Source organism: Pithys albifrons, chromosome 7 (assembly GCF_047495875.1).
Source record: "Pithys albifrons albifrons isolate INPA30051 chromosome 7, PitAlb_v1, whole genome shotgun sequence".
NCBI lineage: Eukaryota > Metazoa > Chordata > Aves > Passeriformes > Thamnophilidae > Pithys > Pithys albifrons.
In genome coordinates, this window is record NC_092464.1 from 32,339,394 (window position 1) to 32,361,996 (window position 22,603).

General features: G+C 38.5%; 1 protein-coding gene across 3 annotated transcripts in view; it reads right to left on the reverse strand.

The window, feature by feature from the left end:
* The window catches only part of RAPGEF5 (Rap guanine nucleotide exchange factor 5), a 157,824-nt gene that overhangs the window by 31,924 nt on the left and 103,297 nt on the right, over positions 1-22,603 (reverse strand). For all 3 annotated transcript variants that reach the window (XM_071560904.1, XM_071560903.1, XM_071560902.1), the window contains 4 exons: positions 4,403-4,481; positions 2,300-2,444; positions 820-917; positions 111-141 (listed from right to left, as the gene is read on the reverse strand). In XM_071560904.1, coding sequence (XP_071417005.1) covers positions 111-141; positions 820-917; positions 2,300-2,444; positions 4,403-4,481 — 353 coding nt within the window. The remainder of the gene's footprint in view (positions 1-110; positions 142-819; positions 918-2,299; positions 2,445-4,402; positions 4,482-22,603) is intronic.

Genomic DNA, 22,603 nt, shown 5'->3' on the forward strand with positions numbered 1-22,603 from the left:
CACCAGTCACTTTCAGTCAAGAAGCTAAGAAAAGAGAGGGAAGAGGGCAAAGGGGAAGCAAATGAGATGGTAAGTTATCTAGCAACTAGCAACAATCAGGTTGGCATTACCTTTCGATGAGGTGAATACTCATCTACAGTGCTGAAATAAAAAGGAAAATCCGAATTATTCTTTCCAGTCAAAGTTAGGAAAATAAAGTTTTAGCTATTACAAAGTTTACAACATCAGAAAGATTTTAACACTCAATGGTCAGTGTAAAAAGGCTGCAGACCTCCTTCAGGAACAACTAAAGGTATCTAGCTCAGCTAGAAAGCTTTTCTTTGACTTGCACAATTGATGCAGTGAAAAGCAACGCTACCAGCCCACAGGAAGTCTCAGGGTCACCCTCAAGAACACAGCTCCTTTCACTTCCCCAAAAGCCATGGAAACAAACTCATTTGTTGAAAAAACATGCCAAGGAAATATCTGTTATAAATACCGTAACTATTAGTCAAATAAATAACCCTGAGATTACTATTACAAGATATTTGCTTCTCAGTACTGCCAAGTGCAGAGAAAGAATGAGAATGAAGGTACAGTCTGAAGTCATGACTGCTCTTCTTGCAAGTAATACCAAAGAAAACTGATGGAATCAAAGCCCAACAAACATCAGAGAAAATTCAGTAATCTAGCTTTAGTTTAAAAAAAGAGGTGATTTGTAAAAAATGAACAGGCTACTCGTATCACTCATCACTTTACTGAGTTACAGCAAGATGGCAACAAAAATAAATTACACTCTAAATAAAAGGCGACTTGATCAGAAATATAATCAGTACTTACTGACGGCGATGCATCCCAAGTATCTTCTGAAATTCTTTCAGGTCCTTCTCAAGAATAGGATATTCATACACATCATCTAGCACATTTCTGTATATTGTCTACAAAATAAAATAGTATCTGTCAATATCTGACAACTCAAACATAAATCAAAGGTATCATATCACCAGTCTAAATCAATTCAGGCACTAGTCTACTAAAACAAATTTCATCACTATATTTATGTAAAACCCACAAGGAGAGAATATTCCTGTTTAAATTTCTCAACTGGAAATCTGGATTAGGTCAGAAGAAGACATTCTGAAGCATGACAGCTTACCACACCACACCATCTTCACTTACCCAAAATGATAACAAACAGGTTTATTGGATTAAGACTTTTTAAAGGGCAAACATTCTGCTTTACCTTTCCTCACAGTTGCATGCATTTTCAACTGAGCTGATGCCTTCTGCAAACTTCCAGAACTCTCCTTAGTTGTAAACTGATAAATAAACCATACTTCTAATTTTAGGGGAAGGCATTGTCATGATGGAAATTGTAGGAAACTTTTTCAGAATTTGCACATAGTTCCTTCTCCTTCCCTTCTAAGAAAATGAAGATCATATATATGAGCTGAGTCATCACATTTGCTTTAGCCCAACTAACACTCCTACATTCACAGATTTCTGCATGAGTGATTTTATCCTACAATTCTATATGTTGTTTTTGCACATATAACTGCAAAACAACAGATTTGCAACAACATCATTATCACTACTGCTATCTAATATTGCACAGAAGCTTGAAGAAGGAAAACTGTGTGCCAATGCACAGTCACACCTCCCTGGCCCTTAAGATCTTCAGTTGCATACAAAGAGTGTCAACAGGAAAAGTGGAATATCCTGCAAAGTCTCCTAAAATACTCTCATCTTGAACCAGCAGATGGGGAAAACAAATCATATATATATTTTGGAACTAATACAGAAATATCAGATCTTTGCTAACAAGACAAAATTTTATTTATTAAAAAGACATAAAGTTGTGCTGCTCTCTAAGTGCACCTGGCACCTGGCAAACACTGTGGAATATGATTTCACTCCTCAAAGAAGCATCTTTTACAGGGAAAATTCTTGTCTGTCATCCTGTGGATACTGACTGTAGACCCTGTTCTGACAGACATGATCAGTGTGTACAAAGAACCTCCATGTCTTTGTAATTTTATTTCTTATTTTCCTAACTTTTCCCATTTTCTAGAGATCATAGAATTTCTGTAAGTTTTGTATGTTAATGATTTTGACGTTGAATGTGCTGACAACACAGGTTTTCTGTTCAAACTATCTTTAAGGCATTTAAGGAAGACACATGCAAATCATTTTATATTACAGATTTCATAGAGAAATTTTAAGTATGAAAAAATATGTTTTATAAGTTTTCCTGCTGGGGCTTATTAGTCACAGTAAGTAATTAAACAGTGCTGAAATGCATCAGGAAGTGTTTCAATACCTTTAAAAATTGTTTTAAATGCTCATCTTCATGTAACCAGTCTTTGTAGAGAGAAGTCCACTGAGACACCAAATGCAAGACTTTTCGTTTCCTACAGGACACGTCAGAGTCGTCTTCTTTCCCTTGGTGGTTCTTAGCACAATAGGTGCATTAGGTTAAGGACTGGAAACAAAGGTCTCACAGAAACATAAAAATTAACTGATGGCAAAGACTTTGCAATCATCTCATTTGCTAATGATTTTTTTTTCAGTCCATTGCTCAGTTTTAAATGTTTTCTCCTGTCTAGAGCTTAACATGTTTCAACTTTTGGGAATGAAATTCTCAGTAACAGGCGTGTCAGTTCATCCTCTGTGCCAACAGGATTTTTCTCCAGATTAGAGAGGCGATTCTTTAAAAATAAAATCAATTCAAAAGGAATTATACAATGCTGAGTCATATCTTTTCTGCAGAACTGAGAATGACCCTTTGTCCTGCATACTGATGCCAGTGTTAATGTCTGTGGGAAGGAGAGCAATGATTCACTAACAATAACAAAAAAAACAGACAAAGGAAGTCAGTTTCTTTTTGCCTGCACAAATTAGAATATCTGCAGAAATAACACTAGTAAAATAAAAAGAATGAAAGGCTATTTCTACCACTGTTCTCTATTCACAAAGCAGAAACACCAAATGAGAGACGATACCCGCTTGTTACATTTTTCCTGTTCCTTCACTGTTCTTTCTTATATGAGGTAAAAAGATGATGTTTTCACCTCAAAAGGTAAAGAGAGGAAAAAAAAAGGCATAAAAAAAAAGCAAAGGAAGTTCATTTTATAGTCACAAGTTTATTAAAGCAATGCTCCACAGCTTATGGAACTCATTGGAAATATATTAAAATAATTCTTTTGTCTCAGAATGAGTTAAGACTTACATCCTGTATCACATGATAAAAAGAGCAGAGATTGTAAAATACTTATTCTTTACTTTTTCTCTTTGTGTACTTTGAAATGTAGGTATTCTAAGAATTAACATAACCTGGAGAGGTTTTAACAGTCCTTTATATGTTACATTGTCACAGTTAAAAAGATTTATTTATCTTTAAACAAAAACAGACATAAAATTGCATTGTTGCCATGAGTTAGTACTTCCTTTAATACATCATTCAAGCATTCTTGTTAAGTGAGTATGCACATACACAAATGGGTGTGTTTGTATGTTTTGGACACAGGTTTATTCAGAGGCAGCTTTATTTTTGTATATTCAATTTCAGACCACAATATTTCTAGTTATTGTTTCCTCTGCTATGTTAATTCTAAATGTTCTAATAAGTGAATGTGTGTGTGTATTTCTGTATCTAGTTACAGGCACGTGCCAGTTAGGGAAACTCACACCCAACTTTGGATTTAATGTTTCCAGTTTGAATTTCTTCATCCTCCATTTGAGTTAAGAATACAATATAACCTGAATTTCTGGAAGCTATAGATTTCAGCCAAATTCCAAGTATCATAAACCTTATGATTTCTTCTTATTGCTCTCCAATATAAAAGATTCTACTGTCTCACACATTCTCCACTCCACTGTTCATCTTCTTAAGACAAAAAAGTCAAAAAATCCAAGTTATTTGCTAATATCTAATATGAAAATGTCTTACAGTGATTTTTTTCTCACTGCCTTTTGTCCCATCTGGCACTGATACAGGAACTCCTTCTTCCCTTATTCTTTAGGTACCTGAAAGACAATACCATTTATAGATTCCCTTTTTTTCAGTAAAACAATTCCAATTCTTTCACTTCTTCTTTGTAGTTTTTTTTTTCTTCTAGAACACTGGTAATTCCCACTGCTCTCTTCTGAAGTTCTCCAGTTTGTTCATGCATTTCTTGGGGTCTTATACCAAAATCTCGAGTGCAATCCACTTTCTAAGCACACCATAGTAAATATTAGACAATACTATCTTTACTTACCAATTTTTCAAGCAACCTCAAATAATCATGCAGGGTTGTATTTCAATAATATTGATATGCAAAGAATAAAATCAGGCATGCAATTTTGATATAAGGCTCAACAACAGATAAAACTAGGAGTAAGTGTGTGAACCCTGTGAATACAACATTCAATAAAAGGATATTGCCTCAGAAGTGCCTGGCACAAGTCATCGGTTGTCATGAAGACTGTATATGTGAGAAGGAAGTCATCCAGGAGAGTTTCTGCAGAAAAAGATAAAAAAAGCCCAAGGTGCAATCTATCAGCGAGAGAAGGAAGAGGAGTATCTATTCCTATTACTGTGCATGGCAGGAATGGAGACCCTCTCCCGCTAAAACATGTCCAAAGAATACTGAATACATAAAACTAAGTTTCAAAAAGCTAATAATATGTTGCCACCGCAGAGATCAGTCCCTTTCATTAACAGCCTCCAAAGCACCAACAGGCATAGGTACGCACAATTAAGTCACAATTCAGGAATCAGTAAGAAAGAGTCCTTATCACAAACACCACCATCCTGGTTAGCTCAGCAGCACACAAAACAACCTTTCCACACACTAACTTCTTCTGTTGATTCAGAAGAATAGTTTTTAGTAGTAGGAGAGAGAAAACTGTCATTGCCATGTACTGTGATTACATCTATGCACAGTAGTTGAGAAACATGAAATAAATATAGTAAAATCTTTAGCTGGGTTAGTCTTGTGGGCATCACTGAAAGTGCTGAGAAGCATTTTTGAAGGTTTATTTAATTACATTATGGAAGAATTTTTCCTCCACCTGGATTCTGTAATTGTTACAAAGCCAATCTGAAGGTACTTGCTAACAGACCATCCCTACACACCAGCTGTAGCACTTCAGATTGTCAGGATGAATGGCCAGCTTGGATTTCAGTGAATCTGTCTCATTCCTCATTCCCATGTTGCACTATTTTTCGGGATTTTTCCAAGCCTTTACAGCACACAGCACCAGGCTGAAAGCACTGGCTTTGGTCTAGGATGACAGGGTTCAGGAGTAATCTCATAATGGTCTTCAACAACTCAGCAGCAGAGTGGAGGTAAGACCAAGTCTGGAGACTATCTCTACCCTTTTCCTGGAGATGTGCTACAACATGATAAGGGGCAACAATCAGACATGGCAACAAGCAAAAATTTGTCCAGGTCAAAGGATTTCCTTTTTCCCTCCTGTGATGAGGGAACAGGTTACCTACAAAATCTCCAAAACCAGTATATTCAGGACTTGCCTGTGCAAATCTGCAAGAATCCTGGTCTTACTGGATCTGCTTCCAGCAGGGGTTGGGCCTGATGCTTTCAGAGATCCCTTCCAACTGAAATTATTGTAAAACTCTGAAACCAATTTGCTTTACAGTTTTAGTAAACTACTCATATATGACTCATGATCTAGGAGTGAATCTGTATTTGGTTCACTAAACAAAGTATTTTCTTTTTTGCAAACAGAAAATTATATTGATCTTTTTACCTGCAAATTAGAAGTGTTTTGTTTTTTTGGTTTTATTTTTTCTTCCCCAAACAGATTTTCCTCAAGTTTTGAGGGGTTCCAGTTCAGTGTATTTCTTTTAATTTCAGCAAATACACTATGTTCCTTTCAACAAGAGAACAGGTTTGCTTTCCCAGAGAAGAACAGGAACATGGACAGAGGCTGAACAATAACAAAAGTGATTTCAGTCATATTTCAAAGCAAAAATAGTTTACCAGTATAACTAGAAGGTACTAGTTAGCACCAGTTCTACTCAGTTGGTGATTTAACTGGTGGATTTAGACCTGCAAAGACTACGGTTAAACCACACCTCATATGAGAAAGACAGGCCTGAACCCTGACTTTCATATCCTGATTTTCTCACTATTTATTTGCAATCTGTTTCAGTCCAAGCTGGTGCTTGTGTATGAGTGTGCAACCAAGGGCATCCCAGCAGCTTTTCATGGTAAGGCTGCAATTTCATAATAATTTAGACCAATTTCCATTATAGTTGCCTTGGACCTCCTTGTCAGCAAACTATTGATCCTATAGCTGTGGTGCAGGAGACAATAACAATTTGTCCATATATCATTCAAAGACAGATGTCATGTGGATATCACATGGATGGATAGCTAATGACATCTCATCCTGTGAGCATTATAAGCGAAATATCTCCATTCTCTTTTGGAAAAATTTGAAATAAATCTATCCAAATCAATGCATGGTCTAGAAAGAGTCCTGATCTAAAGATGTATAGCAAAACCCATTACACTCAGAAACAAAACAACTAAAACCTTTGTATTTCACCAACATTGTTAAAAATGGTGTAAAATATTATCTCTGCATAAAAAGAGTTTTCTGTCTCAGTAAATGAAAAGACATGGTGAACAGCTTGTTCTCTCTCTGAAAGGTCATCTATTCATTTTGTTGCACATCTTTTGGATGATAAAATGCAGCTATTCCAGTTGGAGGTTTCACAAACATTTATTTAGAAATGGGTGAGCTTCGAGTCAACAACTACATTTTAGTTCTTCCTTGAACTAGGTGACTGAGCAGTAATCCTCACAAAGTCAAAGAGACATTTACAACAGATTATTTCCCTAACTTGCTACCCTGTGTAGGTGGTATCTGAGTTTCAGCAATACATAGCCATGTGTTCAGAAAAGAAATTAAGTCCTATTTGAAGCAAAACTGTAATTCTTACCAACGAACTTCTGCAATTGTTCAAAATAGTATGACTCCATCATGCTAACTGGTGTTAGAAAAACAATTCACAGGCTTATTTTTACTACCTAATAGTATGTTTTCCTGATGTCCATCTTCAATTCTTGTAGCATCTCAAAGTGTTGCAATGGAAAGAAAGGCTGGTTTTGCTATGATCTCAGTTTTTTGCTTTTTTGCTTAAACTTCTTGCATGAAGTATGCTATAGACATTACTGATAGAACTCTCTTAAGAAAAAAAATAGTGATAGTGTTGATTCAGATAACTTACAAAGGTTTTTAGGCCCTCTGTTCATGCCCATCTCTCTACATACTCAAGCAGACATACCTCCATTCACAGTCTCTTGTTTCTAACAAAACAAGGTATTTTGTTGAGCTGACTTGGAAGTCTCACATATGTATACATAGCAGTTTCTTTCACCCTCTACATGCAGAGGAAATGCCAAGAAGAAAAGTTAATAAATTATGTTTCCCATAACTTGTATATAGGCTAAATTTCTTCAAGTTGCCTCTGAACTTGTTTAGAAATTTAAACCCTAAAGGGATGTTTTCAACACAAAAAAGTCTGGATTAAATGTGTGGCCCATTAATAGCACCACTCATCCATTAAATTACTTTAACAAGTAAGCAATGAAAGTCCTTTTGCTAGATTAAATATCTATTACCAGACGTCACCTAAAGACTTTATATAATATTTGTATTTTAAAATGCCTGCACTAGCTTGCAGGTATTTTCCTAAAGTCTTACTGTTTACTGTAACTATCTTCTGTATTTTCTTCCTAAATGCCCTCTAATTTAGAATCATTCCAGAATGGTTTTTCATGCCATAGCGGGAATACAAAACCTTAGGGTATACTGGTCCTTCAAAAATAATTTGTTGAAAACAAACAGCTGCACACTTGTCAGATACTGGACATTAATACAAGTCCCCAAATAATGATTTGCTGGTCTTAATCTACAAACAGAGAGAAAGGGTAACCATGACAGAATTTATTCATAGGATATTATTCATTCCATTACTAACAGCAACTAAGAGCAGTAAATTTCAGTGAGGAAGGACTCTAAGTCTACAAGTTGAGCTGACAATTACGAACAACAGTCTGTTTTTTTCTGTTTAGTCACAGTTGATTTAAGAGATAAGAAAAAAAGGCAATCCAGTCAAATCAATAATTTACAGTCCACCATAATCCCACTCAGAATGGTAGTGAAATGTATAGCCCTGCTTTTAAATTTTACTCACTGTTCCAGTTTCCGCCAAAATTTGGGAACATTTCTGCTACTATTCCCATAGAAGTTTTCCTATCATTCGTAGCAAACTCAGAGAATAAAATGCACAGTAATAGTTGGAAAAGAAAAACTCCCTTTGAAAAGAAAAGCTCCAGTTGGAAGGGAAGTCTTTGTGCAAAAGCATGTGATGTTAGGCTATTTTTTTTAATTTCTCTTTTCATGAATTTTTTATTTAATCCTTTTCTTCTAGCCATTAATCTAACTTCTTCACAATTTTCCTTTATTTAGCTAAGCAATTATTACAAAATATGCAGTTAACTTGCAGCTATGGAGTATTTTATTTCAAAGACAATTTCAAGCATTTTAAAGCTTCACTAAGACATGCAACAGAACCAGCATGTGTCCAATGGGCTCCTCTTCTGGCAGCTCTTTGGGGGCAGCCTTAGGCAGTAATCTCACCACACCAATTGAGTGCAAGTTGCATAGACATAAAAATAATAAAAAAGCAGGTATTGTGTTTGTTTGTTATTAAATAATCAATTCACACCAGTTTCTGCTGAGATGGTTTCGCCCAGGCTATGTGTCTCCTCCCTTCCCCAAGTGAAATAAAGCATCATGGGCACCAGCTTTACTAGGAGCACTTAGCATTGCTCATCCCTTTTTTCTGCAATGTACAAGTTCTTCTGCAAGACACATTCAGGGTGGCTGAGGGATGGGAGAAGCAGTACATAGGTATGGGATGTTCTCACACGTGAAACATCCAGGGAACATTTGCTTTCAGCTGGTAACTAAAGGGCCCAGCAATACATCTACATGAGAAGTTGCAACTGTATTGGCTGTATAGGGCGATGAAGCCAATAGCAACAATAGTGTACTTGATGGAAGGAGGAATCTAGGGTCCAAGAGACACCAACAGGCAATATATTTGGATGAACAACATCTCTTATATTCCCACCTACTTAAAAATATCAAGAGCATTCCCTGCTGCTTATGTGCCCACTCACCTCTCTAACCAGATCCTACGCTTTCTCTCCGAGAAGACAACTCTAGAAATACTAACTCAAGGTGATGGTACAATTGTAAATGCCAGGAGGAAAGAATGCATTTTCTACACAGGTTTACACACAAAATATTATTTTCCAATAGTTTCTTTTGCCCTTCTTCACCCTCTTCTTTAGGAGGGGTATCAATCACTAAGGCTTAGGACAGAGATTATACAGATCTGTAGAGAGAAATAGTCCATGACATGCATTTAACAAATCAGAACAGGTGGTACACTTCATGATAATGCCAAGTCCAACACCTGTAAAACTCTTCTCAAACTTCAACATTTTCTTAAACTATCACAGTGGTACTGCATCAGTGGAGCAGTCTCACATGAGTAACTTGTAATGTAAACATGAAAAGCGACTTAATCTAAAGGAAATGCCTTTGTCATAGGGACTAAAAGTTAAATTCTTTTGATTAAATGAAATATATTTGAGGACAGCTTTAAAAAGTAAATATTTAAAAAGCAATCACATAGAATGAGTAAAGAATGAAAAGTAGGGAAATACTGCAGTGTTACAGATACATACACCCCTCTACCTACTCACCCAGCAATTTGTATGTCCAGACACTATTTACTAGCACATGCACCAATCAGCATCTTTAGACTCTCACAGTTAAACCAATACTGTATACACATTTACAGTACAAACACATCCAACAGCTCGGAATATATTCAGAATACACATATTGCTCCATCGCTAAAATTAGACTCACTGTCCAGCTATGCCTGATATAATTATTCCTAATGCCTAAGTCATTAATCCCTTTATACCCAGAAGAAGAGATAACTTGAAGACAAATTCCAGTTTGTCCTGGTTTTCTGATCAGACTATTACATCCTGAATAGTTTTTGGTTTGCTGCTTCTCAATGGCTACCAACAAAAAACAAACAAACAAAAAACCCAACAAAAAATGAAACCTGCTGAAATTACAAGAACTATTCTCCTCTTCTTATCAGACTTGACAGAGCAGCATTTCAGACACTGTTCTTTCCACTCTATAGCATTTCTTTCCATGCTCTTTTCATTACCTGTTTATTTAAATATTTAGGGAAAAAAAAAGCTTTGCAAAACAAGGCAACAAAAGGATTTAAAATAAGCAACACATCAAGCTTTTTTCTTATATTTGTATGGTTTACAAAAGGTAACTTCCTCTCTATGAGAGAGTATAAGCATATAGACTCCTTGCATATAATCTATATTCCTTTACCTATAGATTGTCTGACATGTATTGCTCCTTAGGGAGAGGGTACTGATAGTGAAATCTGTTAAACTGAAAAGAAAAACAAGTAATCTGCTTGGGTTTGGTTTTTTTTAACTTATTGCCATTCTGAACCCAAATCTCTTCGACTTTGCACAGTACAAATCCATTGTGAATGACGATGCAAGAATTACAGAAAGATTTAGGGATTTTTCAGGCTTGTACTCCACACTAAATCGGATTATAAGGAAAATATAGATAAACCACTGGAATGCAAGACTTTTTCCACTTCATGCAAAGTAGTGATTCAGCTTTCTCCAAGGATTTGCTGGTAGAGGCCAAATCTGTATGGAGATTGAAGGGAAAACAAAACAACGATAACAAAAAAGGAGAAAAATTTGCCTGGATGAACAAGCCACTGGAATACAGTTAACTCATAGGTTAAAATTATTCTTGCCATCGTAGTGGCAACCCTTAGTCATCCTACAGAGCAATTGTAGTTTTCACTACATATGAGAGAATTACTGAGTAAAAGGATGAAAACTCATGCACTGGATTAAAAATATGACACTCTAAACTCTCTGCTTTCTAAGCTGAGGAAATGACTAAGTGCCCTCCCTGCTCAATTTACCTTTCAAAAATATAATAAATAAAAGAAGATCATAAGATCTTCTTCATCCTGAAGCATGTTAGAACCTGAATATAATGTATTGGTCATCACCATGTAGGGTCTCCAGCAGCATGAAATATGAATGGGGGCTACACATGCATTTTCAAACATCAATGCAAACTCAGTTTTGTTTTGTGTGATGAAGAGGTCTCTTTGCTGTTTGGGGGGCTATTTTTGAGAAAGACAAAGATGGGAGAAATAAATATATTTTAGACAATGTATAACTAATTCTAAAACCTTTTAGCTATGCTGTTTCGCATTTGTGATTATGGCAAAGATGATGAGATGACCATATGGTCAGCTCCTGACATCCCCTTATGTTAATACACTTACCGGTATTAGCCAGAATTACAAATGTAATAATCACCAACAACTTCAAAATTTGTTCTTATTTACATTCACTGCATCATCCCTACCTTGCAGGACCAGCCACTTTTCTCTAACATTTTGTGAGGCCCATACTCCAGAGTATATTTGGGGGGAAAAAACCCAACCAAACAGCTAAACCAACTGAATCTTTTGGAATTTTTATCTTCCTGTCTATGACTAAAAAGCTGGGATCAATAATACTAATACACCTCTGACCTCATAACACATACTGGAAATAATATTTTTAAGAAAATATTCACCAATGGGTTTAGCAACACCATACTGATCAGAAATTGTTACAACTTGCATGTCTCATGATCATCAAGAAAAGCAGCCCTATGAGATGGGGTTCCAGCTGGGCAAAGAGACAGATGAGCTCCCTATGTCTGAGTAAAATGGATGCTGATTACTTACTATTCTACAGGGAATAAACATTTTTGCTATTTTAAATATTCAGTCGCTGAGTTCAAATTAAACAAAATGAGGGCTACAGCAAAGCATTTTCAAGTTTTTCAGCCTCTCAGTGCTGAAGGCTCGTAGGTTCCATAAATTCTTGTCACACCTCATACTCTTTTTTTGCAAAACAAGAAAATAATAACCACACCTCAAGTCAGATAATGCCACATGTATATTTTTTGTGGTTTGGTTCACACAATACTATGCAATGCTCTGAAACCTTTCAGCAATGCACATACAGGTCCTGTGGGTTCTAATTGTAATCAGAAAATTGCTTGTTCTGCAGAAACGTAAAAACGATTTGATGGCAACTCTTTTCAAAGATAGGAGTTTCTCAATAATCTGTAATTTCACAGCAATTTACTAAAAATGTCAGGATGTCTCGGAGTACAAACAGTAAATGCAAATTGCTATCATTACTATCTGATCTAGAAATATATTGCTCATGTCTGAGCAGGTGCTGAGTGGTCCCAGACCTCCCTTGCATTCAGCAGATGGCAACGGTGCTCAGGACCTCACAGGATTAGCCTTTAATTCAAAATCCAATCCTCTAATAGTGCTATGCCACCATGGACACAGCATGAAGCAAAAAATGAAGATGATGTTGAGAAAGAAAGGTCAATAAAAAAACATCGATATATAATTTGCTGCTAATGTATTAAAACAGTTAGAGTAGTTATGTCATCACCTAACCACCAAAGCATCGAGAAATCAATGCACAAAGGAACAAAGAGCAAGCCATTTATTTCTGGCATAAGGTTAGAAAACGAAAATACATAAGGGCAAGATATTTAACTTGTACAATCACATTTTCTATTAGAGCACAAAAGTCAGAACTGGGAATGATTTCTAAGGTCATCTCCCAGAAATATCTGGCAGTATTTTAACATCTGCAGAATGAATCAAACACATTCTGTCTGGTAAGGTCAAAGATCTTCCTAAAGTTATGTTCCAGTTGCTGCTATCATATGTATTAGAGCAGTTCCTTATTTTGTTTGAGGCACTGAAAGCCCTGAAGCCACAGGCAGAGAGCAAATGTCAAACCTGTCGAGCTTTAATGAGACACTAATTTTTCCACACAGAAATCTGAAGCTCCCTTTCTCACCCAGGTAGGAGGGAGGCCTGGTGATTAATATGCAGCTATAATGGTCAGGATTACTTGAAATTATTGAACAAATCCTCTACGCCTTATACATTTTGAAATGTTAGAAATGTTGCCTATAGCAGTCACCCTGACATTGATACTTTTTGTTAAAAAAATGTCTTTGACTGCCTCAACTAAGACACTCAAGCTTTCCATGCAGTGAAACTTGACTGTAAATAGAGGTATTTTAATGCACATGTGAAATGTGAAGCCCTCACACAAGCCCTGCTGCAGAAGGCAGTTACTCCTTGTTCACATTTGGCACCTCCCAAAGTACTTCAGGAGAAAAAAAAACCATCTTCTCCTTCCATTGATGATTTAAAATAAACCAGCCAGCACAGGATTGCCTGAAGCAGCAGGACAGACGATAAAAGATTTAATGGTTCCCTTTCATCCTTCTGTCTGCAGTACAGCTGCCTTAGCACAGCATGCTGTGATCTGCCCTCACGGGTCTGCACCTCCAGCTTGCACACTGTCTGGCACCCCAGGCTGCAGTGTGGCTCAGTGAAAGTTGTATGAGCAAGTACAAGGCAAGCCTCTTACTGTTCTGCTTCTGTCTTGCACCTGAACATCCTTGCATCTGTGCCATCACTCTCCTCTGCAGGCACCCAAGGAGATGCAGTCTCTCCAGCCCAGACCCCTCACTGAGTTGCAGGTTCCACTGAGGGCTGTCACCGCCTCCATGGTGCCAGCAGCGCAGGACCTTTTGTAGCCTGGTGTCAGCACAGCACACAGACAGCCACAGACAGCAGCACACAGCAAGGGGCTGCATCATCTGTCCCCTTCTGCCACTGAAAGCCTGGTCTTACCAAGTGGGTGCTCTAAGGCACCAATGCCTTTTGCCAGGTCCACCAGCTCAGCACACATTTGAGTAAAAATGGAACTTTAAAATGAGACATTCAACTTTCAGAAAGTTAACACCAAGGAAGATCCATTTAGTCTTTATTCTCTTTGTCTTTACTGTCCAACATTTAAATGGCATTCAAGAATAACCACATTTTAAGTATAGCATGTCTTTCTCACTGCTGAACTGGAAAATCCACTCTTAGGAAACAATAATCTTCAAATCTAACATTATATATAAACATAAAAAATCAACACATCTTCAAAAAAAAAGTGCCAGTTCTTAATTGCTGGATTATCAATGTAAGAGATGCTTTAAAACAGCTTACTTTTCAGAGACTTTTGTGAGAACATGAACCCAAATTTTCTGTTTGCAACCCAAAAATAACATACACACACACACACACACACACACACACACACATATATATATATATACACATACATATGTATGAGACCATTAGCCCCAACATTTTTAACTTCAGTACCTAATGACAGGCTTCAAAATCCACTGTATTTAGACAATATCCAGTCCAGTGGATTATGACAACTAAGTACAGTGATCAGAATATATTCCATGCTGATTCAAGACATTGAGAAAGGACAGGTCAAACTACCCAAGGCAACACCCAACTTGAGCTCTGCAGGACAGATACAATGCCTAGACTTCAGTGTGCAGTGTTATCCCCATTACCTGCTGCTAACTGCTTTCCATACCAACCAGAGGGACTGGTCCCTTAGGGGAACAGAAATGTATGGATCTGCATTGTGTATTTTTTAAAAGTGTTTAGCAAGAAGCTTTGATCTATTATTTTCCCCTTACAAAGCAGTAAGGAGAAATTTTTTGTGCTTCAGCCTGGGGAAGGAGATATAAGAGGAATCTTGCTTGCCCCTGGGAGCCAAATTATCATAAATATGCTAAGCAGCACAAGCTCCCCAACATGTGGCACTAGAGCATGTGCAGTAAATATCACAGCATCTCTTCAGGGAAGCCTAGCATGACAAAACCTCCACCGACAAAACACTCCTGGCTTCTGTAGATTTGGCAGAACTGCCTATAAAGGGAATGATGGCATTTTCATCTCAGCAAGAACTGTTGGATTTGGTCCAAATATCTGTAGGAGATGGGAATAGCATGCACTAGACTAATGAACAGACCATGCACTTCTTCCAGCACATGAAAGGTCAAGTGGTAGGATATTTTTGGTGTATTGGGTCACACACATTAGGTCATATACACAGCTGTGGCTCACTGTCATGTAACCTCCTAAGCAGAGACTCACTTGCCAATATCTTCTGATACATGGAGGCAAAAGGCCCAGCAGAGATGCTGCCTGACTATGATGTGTTAGAGGCTCTGCTGGGCGGGGGACAGGGTAGAGGAGGCAATACATCTTGCACACCCACGGGAGACCCAATGTCCCTGCTGCACTGAAAGATGCCACTTCCCTCATTTTGCCCAGGGTGCACGATACTTCAGGCTGATGGGCACACACTTCTCAGATACCTCTGAAATAACTTCCACATTATCTAAACACCTGCAACACACAGCAGAGACCTCTTTGTACTGGAACGTGGATGGCACAAGGTACACAACATCCAAAGGACCCAAAAAACAAACAGCTATACATGCACCTTACATTTCCACACCTGTCTTCCTCCCCACTCCCCAGAGCAGTGAAGCATGGCTTCACAGCAGAAAACCAAAACAATGAACATCAGAGCCCTCATAAGGCAGCTGCATTTTGCTTCCCTGTGTGGTGAATGGGTTCCAAAAAAAACCTGATGTGCTTCATGATGGTGGTGTTAAAATTCATTATTACACTAATCGTAGACTTACATTATATGCATCCTTAAATTATAAACTTGAAATTGTACTTGCTATACTGAGACACCCAGATCATTCCAGTGACATGTTAACACATAATTAAAGACAGCTTTTCTCCTTATTATTACAACTTAATGGAAGACAGCAATAAAAAGTGCCTTGCACATAGTCTGTGTGTGTATTAAGAACATCTAACAATTTCACTAACGTGCTTGTCAGTGACAGCTGAATGAAAGAAATAACAGAGGTTCTTGCTTGTACTGTTTAAAGATCACACAGGGGTAAGACACCAGGAACAGATATTATCCAGAGTTCAACTGCTTGTGAGTAAAACATCTGCTTGGGCATATTTCCACATGGCAGCAGAACTATGTGTGTATTGTGGCTGCTTGCAATACACAGTAGCTCAATGCTACACTTCAAAGAAAGAAAACCTTTATTTTGATATTTTTCAAACTATTTTCTCTCATTGGGGACCTCAGCATTAGATCATGGATTCAGCTGCACCATAATTTCTCAGGGATTTTATTTGATAGCCTTGCTTACTTCAGTTAAATAAAGTGGAGATATTAAGCAATTATAGATGCAAGCCTGGTGGGGTAATTTTCCAAAAGTGTATATTCACTTTTGATATTATTTTGGAGTTTTAGTGCTACTTATTGATTTAATCACAAAAAAATTAAAATATGCAAAACACAACTCTTAGATTGCTGGACTATACCAGTCCAAAATTATGCCTTTCTTCCTTTGTATCTTTCTTTTACAAGCCTTATGAGATACTGCATTTTTCATGCACACACTTGGAAAGCATTTAATGAGATTCTTTTTGCATCTTGTGGAAATTGTTTGTTCAGTTTTTAGTTCTTCATCAAGACAGCCAGCTGTCTCCTGGGCTTCCACAGGGCACAGAGGAATCTTTGTCTGACAGGTAAACCCTACCGTGCTGTACAAGCATGTATGATATGCTTATCTGATGCAACATTAAGGGTAAAGGTAAAAATCACAAACTGCAATAAAAGACAAGACACAGTATTAAACTGTGCCTCTTGGATCATCTGCTCCACAACCATGTTTCACCACGACATGTAACAGCATCTGGCTGTGACTAGTGCTCGCTGTCATCTTTCATTTCTATAGCTCTTTTAGGCCATAAGTGCCAGACCAGTTTTCATAAAATGTGCTTTATTTTTCCAGTTTGCGGAGAAAAGGAGGCAGACACAGATTCAGGAGAGGAGGAAGGTACCTGCCAAGGCTGAGTGCACAAACCCAGTGTCCTCACTCCTTTTCTGCTCACCTCTCCACAGTCCCATGCAGATAATACCAGTGCATTTGGCCAACACCATTAAATGTGAGTCAGACGGTGATCCCTCTGTAAATTGCCTTTCCCTATCAATTTTTCATACCCTCTTTAAATTAAAGAGGCTAACAGCATACTTTCTCCTTTCCTTCAGCATTTCTTCTTTCTTGTTTCCCCAAGGAAAGTGATTTTTGCAATTGTCTGTCCAACAGTCTGTCAATCTTGCTTTCCCTTAGCCCTGTAAACTTTGAATCTGTTGACAAATTTCAACTAAATTTGAGACAGCACAGCAAATTGTCAAAGACACCACGTTTCTGTAAGTAATGAGAGTAAGTGCACGTGTAGAAAACAGACATTATTGTCTCACTGAAGTAAAGGCTGCCATTAAGCACAGCTATGTTTGTAGATGTAAAATAACTCAGCCAAAGGAGATGTAGAAACAGGCACTCTTTAATAGAGTGCCTTAATCTGCATCTGTCAGTATAATTTTTTTTATTAAAATACATAATTTCAAACACTGGGACTAATAGCATCACTGAGATATCCTCCATATTTAAAATTCTGCAAATTGTGTCCATACTCTGTTCCTCAAACAAGGCTTCCTATCACTGTTCCCATCTCTCTGCTGCATTACATTGTTAAGTCTTCTATTAGTGCACTGTGTAAATTCCCAGGGAAGAGCACTGTCTGTGTATTTGCATAACATCAGTCATACACATTGTGGCTTCTGAATGACTAGATGGATGGATGGATGCATGGATGGATAGATAGATAGATAGATAGATAGATAGATAGATAGATAGATAGATAGATAGATAGAGATATACATATATCTATATAATATAGATATATATAATGATAATTCATTACCTTTCTGCATTTGTTACTGTAAAAAAAGGTTTGGGGGTTTGGTTGGTTGGGGGCTTTTTTTCATTAAACTGCTTTTCTTATTCTATTAGTCATTAAAGGCAATTATTTAAAAAAGGGTTTTCTTTTCCTTACTAAGAAGCAGTATCCTTTCTATATCACCACTGGCTAGCCCACGGAAAATCATCAGTCTCAGACTGCAATCACTTGTCCGTGGCTGCAGCTCAGTAAACACTTCTGCTAGGTGTAACACTTGTTACAGCTTTCAGGTTACAAAATAGTGAGCATATATTTATTTTTTTTAAAGAGTGCCTGTCAGAGAGGGTAACAAAGCATCTTAAAGGAAGACTGAGGATTACATATCACCCTACAGCTGGCTGAATGCTTCATAGGTAAGAACGTATATTTAAAAACAATTTTCCAAGTCAGTTTTTAGAAACACATCACCGATTACAGTAAATACATAAAAGCTGGAATCAATTCCATTAGGAACTGCTGTTCTGAAGACGCAGTAGCCCACATCCCAGAAGGACAATGAAGTATAATATGCAAGCTCATTTAATCACTGTATCCAATTACAAGGAGGAATAAATCATCACACACATGCCTATGCCTGAATTTTAAAAAGTAAATAGATCATGAATAGTCAAGCCAAATGCTGTGACTCTCTGGATTCATAGATTAGCAGGGGAAGTGGTGCATTCACTTCCCATTTGAAATTTTTTGTTCAGTTTGGAGATTGATCATAGAGATCTAAAATTCTCTGCATTGGAGAACACAAAATCCTGGCAAACATTCACCTCAACAGAGCTTGGTACATGGTCTAATGACAGACTTTCCTAGTCTCTCTGCCCTGATTCATACCCAGGATTCCCCTAAGTCACTGGGGTTCAGAAGAGGAGCTGGCTTTCTTCTAATGCTATGAATAGCAGCACTACGGTCAACTGCTCCTGCCCTTTGCTGTAAAACTCCCTCATCCCAGATCTACATGACCGTATCCTCCAGGAGAATCTGAATGCTCTCCATTTGTCAAGAAAACCTAGTACAACAGCTTCTTGCAAAGTTGATGGCATTTTCATGTTTTTCAGATGCTTTTAGAAAATTATTATTAAATATTTATCAATCTTTATAATCAAGAACATAGTCGTAACTTCCAAATTACATCTTACTAACCTTGATTCCCTGAACAAATTTCAATCCTTTAAACTATGATGTTAAATCAAACGCTCTATGGCCCATCTGCATGTCAAAACCCTCACCTCACAAGCAAGATTAGATTCTCATTAATACTAACATGATCTGTATTCACACATCAAAGAAAAAACCTACTCTAAATATTTACAAAAGCTGCAGAAGCAACCCATGAGATGTTTGCCTGGAGAGATGCAGGAGGCTGTAACAAAATTTCTTCAACTCAGTGATACCACAATAGGACAGACCTCAGAAAAATGCCTCCTTGCTGCTTTACAAAAGGAGAAGGCCAGTTTCAGCAGGCAGAGACCTTCACTTGCCTATGTTTAGACTCAGCCTGCCCAACATGCCTAGGTTTCTCTAATGATCACAACCCAAAATCTCCTTGTGTGTGCTTTGAGGCTTCTGCCTACAGCAAACCTCAGGGTTCCAGCCAGCCCCACAATGGCAAGGGCTTCCTAGGGTCTCACGCTGCCTAGGGAAGGGCTCCCTGCCCACTAAGTGGCCCTCCTGTGAAGAGCACACAGTCCCAGCACAGATGATGTCTTTCAAGACATTTGCAAGCTGTGTGTGGCCCAGGAGCCCTACAGTGTAGTCACAAGGACAGCAAGCAGGGAACAGTGTTGTTTTGCTTCCATGGCCCTGCTCTGAGGGACATACCTTCTCTGGGTCAGGGAAGGGGGAAGAGGGCAGCAAGGAGGCTGCAGCATGGCTAGGGGTGCCTCCTTGCGACCAGTCAAGGCCCTGGCAGGTCAGAGGTCTGTACCTGTTTGTCCATCTTAAGAATTACTTGGCTGCCCCTACACAGCCTCTTTGTTCAATGCCTATGTAGATGATGGTGGAGGCGAGGAGGTGTTTCATCTGTTAAAAGTGGGATGCACGTGTTTGTGGCAAATTGCTAAGTCGTCCAGTTGTTGCCTACCTGCCACTGCTTGCTGACACATACTAGGATGGAATTTTTTCACTTTCCTGTTAACAGAGTTCGATTGTAAAGACAGCAATGCAGACAGCTAACTAACCTCTACAGACAGTAAGAGGAGAAGTTGTAGTCACCTTAATAGGCAAAATGTTGGCATTTGCCCATTATTGGTGGTTTTCATGCTTTGGAGCAATGCTATATCGTCATTGTTGCTTTAAGACTTTGAATGAAAACCCTTTGACAACAAGGATCTGACAAACGCTATTTGTTTGTGGTTGCTTTTCACTGTTGTCTCTGATTCCAGCTTGTGGCTGTGCATATCCCATGATGTACTAACAGAAACAACAAACAAAATCCTGTGCACAAGGCTCCTATGGGACAGGGAAAGAAATCCAACAAGGGTTTCATTATTGTATTGATGCCAGGGCTCTGAATTCACAACTGAAAAAGAACAAAACCAGGATCTGGCTTTCTGGTTTTAACTGCAGTGGTTCCTAGAGAGAGGTCAACCAGTCCTAACTCCTAAGAAATGGGAATGGAAAGGGTTAAAGAAAGATTTCTTGCAGAACTAGCAGAGCCTTGTCTGCAATGGGAAGAGGAGGGATAATAGTAGGACAGGGATGCAGGGTGTAGCAAAAAAAAAGGGGGAGAAAGAAACTGAAAAGCAATAAAACATGAGGTATAAAAGCCTCTACCAGTCCTGAGTCTGACAGCATTTCTCCATGATTACAGCCCTGATTCTGGCAATTTATATCTCCATCAAAACCTCAAGTTCAAGCAAAGGAATAAAATCAGAATTGATCCCAAATGCTGCTGCAAGAAAGCCAAAGTTTTTTATTATTAGCTTCCATCAAAATTAGATCCATCAATGCTGCCACTTTACTTAGATTCATCTGTTTTCCCTGAACTCTCACCCTAGACTGTTTTTGCATTTAGTGTCCTTGAAAACATCACATTTTCCCTTCAGAGAGAGAGTGCTGGTTTGGTTTTGGAAGGATCTCCCAAGCCTTTCTGAACTGAGACAAGGTTATCTCACGATCACAGCCTGGCTTTGGAGACAGTGATGTGAGCTGCTGCCACAGCTATAGCTCACATTGGTATTTTTCACCTTGTCTGAAAGATAGGACAAGTAATGTACTTTATTGCAGTAACTGATGCTATTCTGAAAAGCTCTTTCTGCCAGAGCCAGCTATATTCCACGAGGGTAACTGACATCTCAGGAAATACCTTTGGCTGTCAAAGTGCTGTAATTCTACTCCTATTTCAATCTCTGAAAGGATCAAAACTGACTTTAAAAAAACAAGCAGGACTGTCTCCAATGCCAATCACACAGACTCTCCTAAAAGGTGTTATATACCCCAAAATGATACCAAACTGGATCAAACCTTTCTCTCCAAAAATGCAACAGCAATTTAAAGCCTGTGTCACGAGTTTACCAATTGCAGTTAATGCACAAGTCTTCTGAATTTATGCTCAGCTCATTCTGCTTCATCATCTCCTTTTCAGACAGGCCCCTCTGCTCTCACAAAGTATTCCTACTGCAACCATCTATTCCTATATCCAAGAGCTGATCTTCTGTCTTGCCTACTAAAATCAAAACCTAGCAAGGCAACACAAACCACAGCAGAATGCCCCATCAACCTCTTCCAGCACACATCAAATTTGGCCTTCAGCAGCTGCTGTCACATCTGCTCTTTCCCTTCTGTTTTCCCTTGGACATGCTAGAAAAGGCAGCAGCCAGCATTCCGGGCAGGGCAGAGCCAAGCTCTGCTGCACCGGGTAGTTTGGAGTGTGTTGGCACCAGTTTGTCAATGCCCCAGACAGGCTTTCTCAAGCAATTACATTTATTCAGCTACACAGCAAGCAGAGGCGTCTGGTGCTGTAATGCAGCTCAAGGTTTGCAGCTATTAAGGGAGGTCTTACCAGCCCAAAAAAAACCCTCATCAGGCACTACCCGTTGGGAAATAGGCAGAAATCTATACCAATTAATGGTTCACAAATAGGTCTTGGGTTGTGGCTTTTTGTTCTTTATCTCCCCGGGTGACCTCTCAACCCAGGGATTTACAGAAAGCAGCAAAATGGGAAAGAAAAGGACTGCATCAGTACACTGTACAATCCAGTATCACTTAACGGTAGTAACAGGCAGCATGACAGGGAAAGCAAAAGTAACTGTAGTTCAGCTATAGCTAAAACGAGTCTCACTCTCGTGCACAGAAAGACCAACACTGCTACTTTCATAGTACCGTGAAACTGTTTGAACTCAGGGCATGTTAAGAAGGATTGTGGGGGAAGGAGGAATTAAGAGCATCAGAATAAATTTAGTTCACAAGGGGGGGAAAAGAGCTGCTTTGAAGAACAGATTTCTTTCAGACTCTTAATACACAACCTCAAAGCACAGGTCTGCAGTGAATCCATCCTTCCACTCTGTAGGCGGGGAATGAAGGCACTCTTTATATTCCTCAGAAAATGTTAATCTCACAAGAAAATCATTGTATTATAGCAAATCAGAGCACTGGAAGCACTGGAATTCAAACCCCAAAGACAGTGCGTGAACTGTATTTTTGGACTCAGAGATGCAGTAAGTATGCAGT